Source organism: Antennarius striatus, chromosome 7, assembly GCF_040054535.1.
Source record: "Antennarius striatus isolate MH-2024 chromosome 7, ASM4005453v1, whole genome shotgun sequence".
NCBI classification, from domain to species: domain Eukaryota; kingdom Metazoa; phylum Chordata; class Actinopteri; order Lophiiformes; family Antennariidae; genus Antennarius; species Antennarius striatus.
This window is the reverse complement of record NC_090782.1, coordinates 26,139,283-26,154,053: the sequence shown is the minus strand read 5'-3', so window position 1 is coordinate 26,154,053 and position 14,771 is coordinate 26,139,283. Positions and strand designations below refer to the sequence as shown.

The following is a 14,771-nucleotide window of genomic DNA, read 5'->3' as shown; positions in this document are numbered from 1 at the left end:
GACTGGTAGGACAGCACATTGGACACTATGGACTCGTAGGACAGCACATTGGACACTGTGGACTGGTAGGACAGCACATTGGACACTGTGGACTGGTAGGACAGCACACTGGACACTGCGGACTGGTAGGACAGCACATTGGACACTGTGGACTGGTAGGAAAGCAAATTGGACTCTATGGACTGGTAGGACCGCACACTGGACACTGGACTGGTAGCACAGCACACTGGACTGGTAGGGCAGCACACTCAACTGGTAGGACATTACACTCAACTGGTAGGACAGCACACTGAACACTATGGACTGGTAGGATCACACTGAACACTATGGACTGGTAGGACAGTACACTGGACACTATGGACTGATAGGACAGCACACTGGACTGGTAGGATAGCACGCTGGACTGGTAGGAAAGCACACTGGACACTATGGACTGGTAGGCCCGCACACTGGATTGGTAGGAAAGCACACTGGACACTGTGGACTGGTAGGACAGCACATTGGACTGGTAGGAGAGCACACTCGACTGGTAGGACAACATATTGGACACTGTGGACTGGTAGGTCAGCACACTGGACTGGAAGGACAGCACATTGGACACTATGGACTGGTAGGACAGCACATTGGACACTATGGACTGGGAGGACAGCACATTGGACACTGTGGACTGGTAGGACAGCACATTGGACACTGTGGACTGGTAGGACAGCACATTGGACACTGTGGACTGGTAGGACAGCACACTGGACACGGTTGACTGGTAGGAAAGCACACTGGACACTGTGGACTGGTAGGAAAGCACACTGGACACTGTGGACTGGTAGGACAGCACACTGGACACTGTGGACTGGTAGGACAGCACACTGGACACTGTGGACTGGTAGGACAGCACACTGGACACTGTGGACTGGTAGGAAAGCACACAGGACTGGTAGGACAGCACACTGGACACTGTGGACTGGTAAGACGGAACATTGGACACTGTGGACTGGTAGGACAGCACACTGGACACTGTGGACTGGTACGACAGCACACTGGACACTGGACTGGTAGGACAGCACACTGGACACTGTGGACTGGTAGGACAGCACACTGGACTGGTAGGACAGCACACTGGACTGGTAGGACAGTACACTGGACTGGCAAGACAGCACCCTGGACTGGTAGGACAGCACCCTGGACACTGAACTGGTGGGACAGCACACTGGACACTGAACTGGTACGACAGCACACTGGACACTATGGACTGGTAGGACAGCACACTGGACACAGTGGACTGGTAGGAAAGCACATTGGACACTATGAACTGGTAGGACAGCACACTGGACGGGTAGGACAGCACACTGGACACTATGGACTGGTAGGACAGCACACTGGACACGATGGACTGGTAGGACAGCACACTGGACACAATGGACTGGTAGGACAGCACACTGGACACGATGGACTGGTATGACAGCACACTGGACACGATGGACTGGTAGGACAGCACACTGGACACTGGACTGGTAGGGCATTACAATCAACTGGTAGGACAGCACACTGGACACGATGGACTGGTAGGACAGCATACTGGACACTATGGACTGGTAGGACAGCAAACTGGACACTATGGACTGGTAGGACAGGACATTGGACTGGTAGGAGAACACACTCGACTGGTGGGACAGCACACTGGACACTATGGACTGGTAAGACAGTACACTGGACTGGAAGGACAGCACACTGGACACTATGGACTGGTATGACAGCACACTGGACACTATGGACTGGTATGACAGCACACTGGACACTATGGACTGGTAGGACAGCACACTGGACACTGGACTGGTAGGACAGCACACTGGACACTGGACTGGTAGGACAGCACACTGGACAATGGACTGGTAGGACAGCACACTGGACACTGGACTGGTAGGACAGCACACTGGACACTGGACTGGTAGCACATTACACTCAACTGGTAGGACAGCACACTGGACACTGGACAGGTAGGACAGCACACTGGACACTGGACAGGTAGGACAGCACAATGGACACTGTGGACTGGTAGGACAGCACACTGGACACTGTGGACTGGTAGGACAGCACACTGGACACTGGACTGGTAGGACAGCACACTGGACACTGGACAGGTAGGACAGCACACTGGACACTGTGGAGTGGTAGGACAGCACACTGGACTGGTAGGACAGCACCCTGGACACTGAACTGTTAGGACAGCACACTGGACACTGAACTGGAACGACAGCACACTGGACACTATGGACTGGTAGGACAGCACACTGGACAGGTAGGACAGCACACTGGACACTATGGACTGGTATGACAGCACACTGGACACGATGGACTGGTAGGACAGCACACTGGACACTGGACTGGTAGGACAGCACACTGGACACTATGGACTGGTAGGACAGCACACTGGACACTATGGACTGGTAGGACAGCACACTGGACACGATGGACTGGTAGGACAGCACACTGAACACTATGGACTGGTAGGACAGCACACTGAACACTTTGGACTGGTAGGACAGCACACTGGACACTGTGGACTGGTAGGACAGCACACTGGACACTGTGGACTGGTAGGACAGCACACTGGACACTGTGGACTGTTAGGACAGCACACTGGACACTATGGACTGGTATGACAGCACACTGGACACGATGGACTGGTAGGACAGCACACTGAACACTATGGACTGGTAGGACAGCACACTGAACACTATGGACTGGTAGGACAGCACACTGAACACTTTGGACTGGTAGGACAGCACACTGGACACTGTGGACTGGTAGGACAGCACACTGGACACTGTGGACTGGTAGGACAGCACACTGGACACTGTGGACTGGTAGGACAGCACACTGGACACTATGGACTGTTAGGACTGGACACTATGAACTGGTAGGACAGCATACTGGACACGATGGACTGGTAGGACAGCACACTGGACACTATGGACTGGTATGACAGCACACTGGACTGGTAGGACAGCACACTGGACACTGTGGACTGGTAGGACAGCACATTGGACTGGTAGGAGAGCACACTCGACTGGTAGGACAACATACTGGGCACTGTGGACTGGTAGGACAGCACACTGAACACTATGGACTTGTAGGACAGCACACTGAACACTTTGGACTGGTAGGACAGCACACTGGACACTGTGGACTGGTAGGACAGCACACTGGACACTGTGGACTGGTAGGACAGCACACTGGACACTGTGGACTGGTAGGACAGCACACTGGACACTATGGACTGTTAGGACTGGACACTATGGACTGGTAGGACAGCATACTGGACACTATGGACTGGTAGGACAGCACACTGGACACTATGGACTGGTAGGACAGCACACTGGACTGGTAGGACAGCACACTGGACACTGTGGACTGGTAGGACAGCACATTGGACTGGTAGGAGAGCACACTCGACTGGTAGGACAACATACTGGACACTGTGGACTGGTAGGTCAGCACACTGGACACTATGGACTGGTAGGACAGCACATTGGACACTATGGACTGGTAGGGCAGCACATTGGACACTATGGACTCGTAGGACAGCACAATTGACACTGTGGACTGGTAGGACAGCACATTGGACACTGTGGAGTGGTAGGACAGCACACTGGACACTGGACTGGTAGGACAGCACACTGGACTGGTAGGACAGCACATTGGACACTGTGGACTGGTAGGACAGCACATTGGACACTGTGGACTGGTAGGACAGCACACTGGACACTGTGGACTGGTAGGAAAGCACATTGGACTCTATGGACTGGTAGGAAAGCAAATTGGACTCTATGGACTGGTATGACCGCACACTGGACACTGGACTGGTAGCACAGCACACTGGACTGGTAGGGCAGCACACTCAACTGGTAGGACATTACACTCAACTGGTAGGACAGCATACTGAACACTATGGACTGGTAGGATCACACTGAACACTATGGACTGGTAGGACAGTACACTGGACACTATGGACTGATAGGACAGCACACTGGACTGGTAGGATAGCACGCTGGACTGGTAGGAAAGCACACTGGACACTATGGACTGGTAGACCCGCACACTGGATTGGTAGGAAAGCACACTGGACACTGTGGACTGGTAGGACAGCACATTGGACTGGTAGGAGAGCACACTCGACTGGTAGGACAACATATTGGACACTGTGGACTGGTAAGTCAGCACACTGGACTGGAAGGACAGCACATTGGACACTATGGACTGGTAGGACAGCACATTGGACACTATGGACTGGGAGGACAGCACATTGGACACTGTGGACTGGTAGGACAGCACATTGGACACTGTGGACTGGTAGGACAGCACATTGGACACTGTGGACTGGTAGGACAGCACACTGGACACTGTGGACTGGTAGGAAAGCACACTGGACACTGTGGACCGGTAGGAAAGCACACTGGACACTGTGGACTGGTAGGACAGCACACTGGACACTGTGGACTGGTAGGACAGCACACTGGACACTGTGGACTGGTAGGACAGCACACAGGACACTGTGGACTGGTAGAAAAGCACACTGGACTGGTAGGACAGCACACTGGACACTGTGGACTGGTAAGACGGAACATTGGACACTGTGGACTGGTAGGACAGCACACTGGACACTGTGGACTGGTACGACAGCACACTGGACACTGGAATGGTAGGACAGCACACTGGACACTGTGGACTGGTAGGACAGCACACTGGACTGGTAGGACAGCACACTGGACTGGTAGGACAGTACACTGGACTGGCAAGACAGCACCCTGGACTGGTAGGACAGCACCCTGGACACTGAACTGGTGGGACAGCACACTGGACACTGAACTGGTACGACAGCACACTGGACACTATGGACTGGTAGGACAGCACACTGGACACTGTGGACTGGTAGGAAAGCACATTGGACACTATGAACTGGTAGGACAGCACACTGGACGGGTAGGACAGCACACTGGACACTATGGACTGGTAGGACAGCACACTGGACACGATGGACTGGTAGGACAGCACACTGGACACGATGGACTGGTAGGACAGCACACTGGACACGATGGACTGGTATGACAGCACACTGGACACGATGGACTGGTAGGACAGCACACTGGACACGATGGACTGGTAGGACAGCACACTGGACACGATGGACTGGTATGACAGCACACTGGACACGATGGACTGGTAGGACAGCACACTGGACACTGGACTGGTAGGACAGCACACTGGACACTGGACTGGTAGCACATTACACTCAACTGGTAGGACAGCACACTGGACACTGGACAGGTAGGACAGCACACTGGACACTGGACAGGTAGGACAGCACAATGGACACTGTGGACTGGTAGGACAGCACACTGGACACTGTGGACTGGTAGGACAGCACACTGGACACTGGACTGGTAGGAAAGGACACTGGACACTGGACTGGTAGGACAGCACACTGGACACTGTGGAGTGGTAGGACAGCACACTGGACTGGTAGGACAGCACCCTGGACACTGAACTGTTAGGACAGCACACTGGACACTGAACTGGAACGACAGCACACTGGACACTATGGACTGGTAGGACAGCACACTGGACAGGTAGGACAGCACACTGGACACTATGGACTGGTATGACAGCACACTGGACACGATGGACTGGTAGGACAGCACACTGGACACTGGACTGGTAGGACAGCACACTGGACACTGGACTGTTAGGACAGCACACTGGACACTATGGACTGTTAGGACAGCACACTGGACACTATGGACTGGTATGACAGCACACTGGACACGATGGACTGGTAGGACAGCACACTGAACACTATGGACTGGTAGGACAGCACACTGAACACTATGGACTGGTAGGACAGCACACTGAACACTTTGGACTGGTAGGACAGCACACTGGACACTGTGGACTGGTAGGACAGCACACTGGACACTGTGGACTGGTAGGACAGCACACTGGACACTGTGGACTGGTAGGACAGCACACTGGACACTATGGACTGTTAGGACTGGACACTATGGACTGGTAGGACAGCACACTGGACACTATGGACTGGTAGGACAGCACACTGGACTGGTAGGACAGCACACTGGACACTGTGGACTGGTAGGACAGCACATTGGACTGGTAGGAGAGCACACTCGACTGGTAGGACAACATACTGGGCACTGTGGACTGGTAGGTCAGCACATTGGACACTATGGACTGGTAGGACAGCACATTGGACACTATGGACTGGTAGGACAGCACACTGGACACTATGGACTGTTAGGACAGCACACTGGACACTATGGACTGGTATGACAGCACACTGGACACGATGGACTGGTAGGACAGCACACTGAACACTATGGACTGGTAGGACAGCACACTGAACACTATGGACTGGTAGGAAAGCACACTGAACACTTTGGACTGGTAGGACAGCACACTGGACACTGTGGACTGGTAGGACAGCACACTGGACACTGTGGACTGGTAGGACAGCACACTGGACACTGTGGACTGGTAGGACAGCACACTGGACACTGTGGACTGGTAGGACAGCACACTGGACACTATGGACTGTTAGGACTGGACACTATGGACTGGTAGGACAGCATACTGGACACTATGGACTGGTAGGACAGCACACTGGACACTATGGACTGGTAGGACAGCACACTGGACACTGTGGACTGGTAGGACAGCACACTGGACACTGTGGACTGGTAGGAAAGCACACTGGACTGGTAGGACAGCACACTGGACACTGTGGACTGGTAAGACGGAACATTGGACACTGTGGACTGGTAGGACAGCACACTGGAAACTGTGGACTGGTACGACAGCACACTGGACACTGGACTGGTAGGACAGCACACTGGACACTGTGGACTGGTAGGACAGCACACTGGACTGGTAGGAAAGCACACTGGACTGGTAGGACAGTACACTGGACTGGCAAGACAGCACCCTGGACTGGTAGGACAGCACCCTGGACACTGAACTGGTGGGACAGCACACTGGACACTGAACTGGTACGACAGCACACTGGACACTATGGACTGGTAGGACAGCACACTGGACACTGTGGACTGGTAGGAAAGCACATTGGACACTATGAACTGGTAGGACAGCACACTGGACGGGTAGGACAGCACACTGGACACAATGGACTGGTATGACAGCACACTGGACACGATGGACTGGTAGGACAGCACACTGGACACGATGGACTGGTAGGACAGCACACTGGACACTATGGACTGGTATGACAGCACACTGGACACGATGGACTGGTAGGACAGCACACTGGACACTGGACTGGTAGGACATTACAATCAACTGGTAGGACAGCACACTGGACACGATGGACTGGTAGGACAGCACACTGGACACTATGGAGTGGTAGGACAGCATACTGGACACTATGGACTGGTAGGACAGCACATTGGACTGGTAGGAGAACACACTCGACTGGTGGGACAGCACACTGGACACTATGGACTGGTAGGACAGTACACTGGACTGGAAGGACAGCACACTGGACACTATGGACTGGTATGACAGCACACTGGACACTATGGACTGGTAGGACAGCACACTGGACACTGGACTGGTAGGACAGCACACTGGACACTGGACTGGTAGGACAGCACACTGGACACTGGACTGGTAGGACAGCACACTGGACACTGTTCTGGTAGCACATTACACTCATCTGGTAGGACAGCACACTGGACACTGGACAGGTAGGACAGCACACTGGACACTGGACAGGTAGGACAGCACACTGGACACTGTGGACTGGTAGGACAGCACACTGGACACTGTGGACTGGTAGGACAGCACACTGGACACTGGACTGGTAGGACAGCACACTGGACACTGGACTGGTAGGACAGCACACTGGACACTGTGGAGTGGTAGGACAGCACACTGGACTGGTAGGACAGCACCCTGGACACTGAACTGTTAGGACAGCACACTGGACACTGAACTGGAACGACAGCACACTGGACACTATGGACTGGTAGGACAGCACACTGGACAGGTAGGACAGCACACTGGACACTATGGACTGTTAGGACAGCACACTGGACACTATGGACTGTTAGGACAGCACACTGGACACTATGGACTGGTATGACAGCACACTGGACACTGTGGACTGGTAGGACAGCACACTGGACACTGTGGACTGGTAGGACAGCACACTGGACACTGTGGACTGGTAGGACAGCACACTGGACACTGTGGACTGGTAGGACAGCACACTGGACACTATGGACTGTTAGGACTGGACACTATGGACTGGTAGGACAGCATACTGGACACTATGGACTGGTAGGACAGCACACTGGACACTATGGACTGGTAGGACAGCACACTGGACTGGTAGGACAGCACACTGGACACTGTGGACTGGTAGGACAGCACATTGGACTGGTAGGAGAGCACACTCGACTGGTAGGACAACATACTGGGCACTGTGGACTGGTAGGTCAGCACACTGGACACTATGGACTGGTAGGACAGTACATTGGACACTATGGACTGGTAGGACAGCACACTGGACACTGGACTGGTACGACAGCACACTGGACACTATGGACTGGTATGACAGCACACTGAACACGATGGACTGGTAGGACAGCACACTGAACACTATGGACTGGTAGGACAGCACACTGAACACTTTGGACTGGTAGGACAGCACACTGGACACTGTGGACTGGTAGGACAGCACACTGGACACTGTGGACTGGTAGGACAGCTCACTGGACACTGTGGACTGGTAGGACAGCACACTGGACACTATGGACTGTTAAGACAGCACACTGGACACTATGGACTGGTATGACAGCACACTGGACACGATGGACTGGTAGGACAGCACACTGAACACTATGGACTGGTAGGACAGCACACTGAACACTATGGACTGGTAGGACAGCACACTGAACACTTTGGACTGGTAGGACAGCACACTGGACACTGTGGACTGGTAGGACAGCACACTGGACACTGTGGACTGGTAGGACAGCACACTGGACACTGTGGACTGGTAGGACAGCACACTGGACACTATGGACTGTTAGGACTGGACACTATGGACTGGTAGGACAGCATACTGGACACTATGGACTGGTAGGACAGCACACTGGACACTATGGACTGGTAGGAGAGCACACTGGACTGGTAGGACAGCACACTGGACACTGTGGACTGGTAGGACAGCACATTGGACTGGTAGGAGAGCACACTCGACTGGTAGGACAACATACTGGACACTGTGGACTGGTAGGTCAGCACACTGGACACTATGGACTGGTAGGACAGCACATTGGACACTATGGACTGGTAGGACAGCACATTGGACACTATGGACTCGTAGGACAGCACATTGGACACTGTGGACTGGTAGGACAGCACATTGGACACTGTGGACTGGTAGGACAGCACACTGGACACTGTGGACTGGTAGGACAGCACATTGGACACTGTGGACTGGTAGGAAAGCAAATTGGACTCTATGGACTGGTAGGACCGCACACTGGACACTGGACTGGTAGCACAGCACACTGGACTGGTAGGGCAGCACACTCAACTGGTAGGACATTACACTCAACTGGTAGGACAGCACACTGAACACTATGGACTGGTAGGATCACACTGAACACTATGGACTGGTAGGACAGTACACTGGACACTATGGACTGATAGGACAGCACACTGGACTGGTAGGATAGCACGCTGGACTGGTAGGAAAGCACACTGGACACTATGGACTGGTAGGCCCGCACACTGGATTGGTAGGAAAGCACACTGGACACTGTGGACTGGTAGGACAGCACATTGGACTGGTAGGAGAGCACACTCGACTGGTAGGACAACATATTGGACACTGTGGACTGGTAGGTCAGCACACTGGACTGGAAGGACAGCACATTGGACACTATGGACTGGTAGGACAGCACATTGGACACTATGGACTGGGAGGACAGCACATTGGACACTGTGGACTGGTAGGACAGCACATTGGACACTGTGGACTGGTAGGACAGCACATTGGACACTGTGGACTGGTAGGACAGCACACTGGACACGGTTGACTGGTAGGAAAGCACACTGGACACTGTGGACTGGTAGGAAAGCACACTGGACACTGTGGACTGGTAGGACAGCACACTGGACACTGTGGACTGGTAGGACAGCACACTGGACACTGTGGACTGGTAGGACAGCACACTGGACACTGTGGACTGGTAGGAAAGCACACTGGACTGGTAGGACAGCACACTGGACACTGTGGACTGGTAAGACGGAACATTGGACACTGTGGACTGGTAGGACAGCACACTGGACACTGTGGACTGGTACGACAGCACACTGGACACTGGACTGGTAGGACAGCACACTGGACACTGTGGACTGGTAGGACAGCACACTGGACTGGTAGGACAGCACACTGGACTGGTAGGACAGTACACTGGACTGGCAAGACAGCACCCTGGACTGGTAGGACAGCACCCTGGACACTGAACTGGTGGGACAGCACACTGGACACTGAACTGGTACGACAGCACACTGGACACTATGGACTGGTAGGACAGCACACTGGACACAGTGGACTGGTAGGAAAGCACATTGGACACTATGAACTGGTAGGACAGCACACTGGACGGGTAGGACAGCACACTGGACACTATGGACTGGTAGGACAGCACACTGGACACGATGGACTGGTAGGACAGCACACTGGACACAATGGACTGGTAGGACAGCACACTGGACACGATGGACTGGTATGACAGCACACTGGACACGATGGACTGGTAGGACAGCACACTGGACACTGGACTGGTAGGGCATTACAATCAACTGGTAGGACAGCACACTGGACACGATGGACTGGTAGGACAGCACACTGGACACTATGGAGTGGTAGGACAGCATACTGGACACTATGGACTGGTAGGACAGCAAACTGGACACTATGGACTGGTAGGACAGGACATTGGACTGGTAGGAGAACACACTCGACTGGTGGGACAGCACACTGGACACTATGGACTGGTAGGACAGTACACTGGACTGGAAGGACAGCACACTGGACACTATGGACTGGTATGACAGCACACTGGACACTATGGACTGGTATGACAGCACACTGGACACTATGGACTGGTAGGACAGCACACTGGACACTGGACTGGTAGGACAGCACACTGGACACTGGACTGGTAGGACAGCACACTGGACAATGGACTGGTAGGACAGCACACTGGACACTGGACTGGTAGGACAGCACACTGGACACTGGACTGGTAGCACATTACACTCAACTGGTAGGACAGCACACTGGACACTGGACAGGTAGGACAGCACACTGGACACTGGACAGGTAGGACAGCACAATGGACACTGTGGACTGGTAGGACAGCACACTGGACACTGTGGACTGGTAGGACAGCACACTGGACACTGGACTGGTAGGACAGCACACTGGACACTGGACAGGTAGGACAGCACACTGGACACTGTGGAGTGGTAGGACAGCACACTGGACTGGTAGGACAGCACCCTGGACACTGAACTGTTAGGACAGCACACTGGACACTGAACTGGAACGACAGCACACTGGACACTATGGACTGGTAGGACAGCACACTGGACAGGTAGGACAGCACACTGGACACTATGGACTGGTATGACAGCACACTGGACACGATGGACTGGTAGGACAGCACACTGGACACTGGACTGGTAGGACAGCACACTGGACACTATGGACTGGTAGGACAGCACACTGGACACTATGGACTGGTAGGACAGCACACTGGACACGATGGACTGGTAGGACAGCACACTGAACACTATGGACTGGTAGGACAGCACACTGAACACTTTGGACTGGTAGGACAGCACACTGGACACTGTGGACTGGTAGGACAGCACACTGGACACTGTGGACTGGTAGGACAGCACACTGGACACTGTGGACTGTTAGGACAGCACACTGGACACTATGGACTGGTATGACAGCACACTGGACACGATGGACTGGTAGGACAGCACACTGAACACTATGGACTGGTAGGACAGCACACTGAACACTATGGACTGGTAGGACAGCACACTGAACACTTTGGACTGGTAGGACAGCACACTGGACACTGTGGACTGGTAGGACAGCACACTGGACACTGTGGACTGGTAGGACAGCACACTGGACACTGTGGACTGGTAGGACAGCACACTGGACACTATGGACTGTTAGGACTGGACACTATGAACTGGTAGGACAGCATACTGGACACTATGGACTGGTAGGACAGCACACTGGACACTATGGACTGGTATGACAGCACACTGGACTGGTAGGACAGCACACTGGACACTGTGGACTGGTAGGACAGCACATTGGACTGGTAGGAGAGCACACTCGACTGGTAGGACAACATACTGGGCACTGTGGACTGGTAGGACAGCACACTGAACACTATGGACTTGTAGGACAGCACACTGAACACTTTGGACTGGTAGGACAGCACACTGGACACTGTGGACTGGTAGGACAGCACACTGGACACTGTGGACTGGTAGGACAGCACACTGGACACTGTGGACTGGTAGGACAGCACACTGGACACTATGGACTGTTAGGACTGGACACTATGGACTGGTAGGACAGCATACTGGACACTATGGACTGGTAGGACAGCACACTGGACACTATGGACTGGTAGGACAGCACACTGGACTGGTAGGACAGCACACTGGACACTGTGGACTGGTAGGACAGCACATTGGACTGGTAGGAGAGCACACTCGACTGGTAGGACAACATACTGGACACTGTGGACTGGTAGGTCAGCACACTGGACACTATGGACTGGTAGGACAGCACATTGGACACTATGGACTGGTAGGACAGCACATTGGACACTATGGACTCGTAGGACAGCACAATTGACACTGTGGACTGGTAGGACAGCACATTGGACACTGTGGAGTGGTAGGACAGCACACTGGACACTGGACTGGTAGGACAGCACACTGGACTGGTAGGACAGCACATTGGACACTGTGGACTGGTAGGACAGCACATTGGACACTGTGGACTGGTAGGACAGCACACTGGACACTGTGGACTGGTAGGAAAGCACATTGGACTCTATGGACTGGTAGGAAAGCAAATTGGACTCTATGGACTGGTATGACCGCACACTGGACACTGGACTGGTAGCACAGCACACTGGACTGGTAGGGCAGCACACTCAACTGGTAGGACATTACACTCAACTGGTAGGACAGCATACTGAACACTATGGACTGGTAGGATCACACTGAACACTATGGACTGGTAGGACAGTACACTGGACACTATGGACTGATAGGACAGCACACTGGACTGGTAGGATAGCACGCTGGACTGGTAGGAAAGCACACTGGACACTATGGACTGGTAGACCCGCACACTGGATTGGTAGGAAAGCACACTGGACACTGTGGACTGGTAGGACAGCACATTGGACTGGTAGGAGAGCACACTCGACTGGTAGGACAACATATTGGACACTGTGGACTGGTAAGTCAGCACACTGGACTGGAAGGACAGCACATTGGACACTATGGACTGGTAGGACAGCACATTGGACACTATGGACTGGGAGGACAGCACATTGGACACTGTGGACTGGTAGGACAGCACATTGGACACTGTGGACTGGTAGGACAGCACATTGGACACTGTGGACTGGTAGGACAGCACACTGGACACTGTGGACTGGTAGGAAAGCACACTGGACACTGTGGACCGGTAGGAAAGCACACTGGACACTGTGGACTGGTAGGACAGCACACTGGACACTGTGGACTGGTAGGACAGCACACTGGACACTGTGGACTGGTAGGACAGCACACAGGACACTGTGGACTGGTAGAAAAGCACACTGGACTGGTAGGACAGCACACTGGACACTGTGGACTGGTAAGACGGAACATTGGACACTGTGGACTGGTAGGACAGCACACTGGACACTGTGGACTGGTACGACAGCACACTGGACACTGGAATGGTAGGACAGCACACTGGACACTGTGGACTGGTAGGACAGCACACTGGACTGGTAGGACAGCACACTGGACTGGTAGGACAGTACACTGGACTGGCAAGACAGCACCCTGGACTGGTAGGACAGCACCCTGGACACTGAACTGGTGGGACAGCACACTGGACACTGAACTGGTACGACAGCACACTGGACACTATGGACTGGTAGGACAGCACACTGGACACTGTGGACTGGTAGGAAAGCACATTGGACACTATGAACTGGTAGGACAGCACACTGGACGGGTAGGACAGCACACTGGACACTATGGACTGGTAGGACAGCACACTGGACACGATGGACTGGTAGGACAGCACACTGGACACGATGGACTGGTAGGACAGCACACTGGACACGATGGACTGGTATGACAGCACACTGGACACGATGGACTGGTAGGACAGCACACTGGACACGATGGACTGGTAGGACAGCACACTGGACACGATGGACTGGTATGACAGCACACTGGACACGATGGACTGGTAGGACAGCACACTGGACACTGGACTGGTAGGACAGCACACTGGACACTGGACTGGTAGCACATTACACTCAACTGGTAGGACAGCACACTGGACACTGGACAGGTAGGACAGCACACTGGACACTGGACAGGTAGGACAGCAC

The 14,771-nt window shown here is 53.7% G+C and overlaps 1 protein-coding gene across 1 annotated transcript in view; it reads right to left on the bottom strand.

Annotated features, from left to right (window-relative positions):
* The window catches only part of LOC137599479 (uncharacterized), a 46,699-nt gene that overhangs the window by 11,467 nt on the left and 20,461 nt on the right, over positions 1–14,771 (bottom strand). The window contains exons 19-50 of the mRNA XM_068320435.1: positions 14,718–14,751; positions 14,150–14,244; positions 13,958–14,097; positions 13,403–13,633; positions 13,256–13,359; positions 12,803–13,067; positions 12,398–12,563; positions 11,310–11,392; positions 10,874–11,118; positions 10,441–10,567; positions 10,272–10,397; positions 9,726–9,956; positions 9,577–9,652; positions 9,235–9,374; positions 8,412–8,577; positions 7,710–7,792; positions 7,334–7,608; positions 6,865–7,027; positions 6,108–6,273; positions 5,309–5,342; positions 4,741–4,835; positions 4,549–4,688; positions 3,994–4,224; positions 3,847–3,950; positions 3,394–3,658; positions 3,017–3,154; positions 2,906–2,971; positions 1,495–1,709; positions 1,062–1,188; positions 893–1,018; positions 347–577; positions 198–273 (exon numbers count right to left, since the gene is read on the bottom strand). Of these exons, the coding sequence (XP_068176536.1) occupies positions 198–273; positions 347–577; positions 893–1,018; positions 1,062–1,188; positions 1,495–1,709; positions 2,906–2,971; positions 3,017–3,154; positions 3,394–3,658; positions 3,847–3,950; positions 3,994–4,224; positions 4,549–4,688; positions 4,741–4,835; positions 5,309–5,342; positions 6,108–6,273; positions 6,865–7,027; positions 7,334–7,608; positions 7,710–7,792; positions 8,412–8,577; positions 9,235–9,374; positions 9,577–9,652; positions 9,726–9,956; positions 10,272–10,397; positions 10,441–10,567; positions 10,874–11,118; positions 11,310–11,392; positions 12,398–12,563; positions 12,803–13,067; positions 13,256–13,359; positions 13,403–13,633; positions 13,958–14,097; positions 14,150–14,244; positions 14,718–14,751 (4,764 nt within the window). The remainder of the gene's footprint in view (positions 1–197; positions 274–346; positions 578–892; positions 1,019–1,061; positions 1,189–1,494; positions 1,710–2,905; positions 2,972–3,016; positions 3,155–3,393; positions 3,659–3,846; positions 3,951–3,993; positions 4,225–4,548; positions 4,689–4,740; positions 4,836–5,308; positions 5,343–6,107; positions 6,274–6,864; positions 7,028–7,333; positions 7,609–7,709; positions 7,793–8,411; positions 8,578–9,234; positions 9,375–9,576; positions 9,653–9,725; positions 9,957–10,271; positions 10,398–10,440; positions 10,568–10,873; positions 11,119–11,309; positions 11,393–12,397; positions 12,564–12,802; positions 13,068–13,255; positions 13,360–13,402; positions 13,634–13,957; positions 14,098–14,149; positions 14,245–14,717; positions 14,752–14,771) is intronic.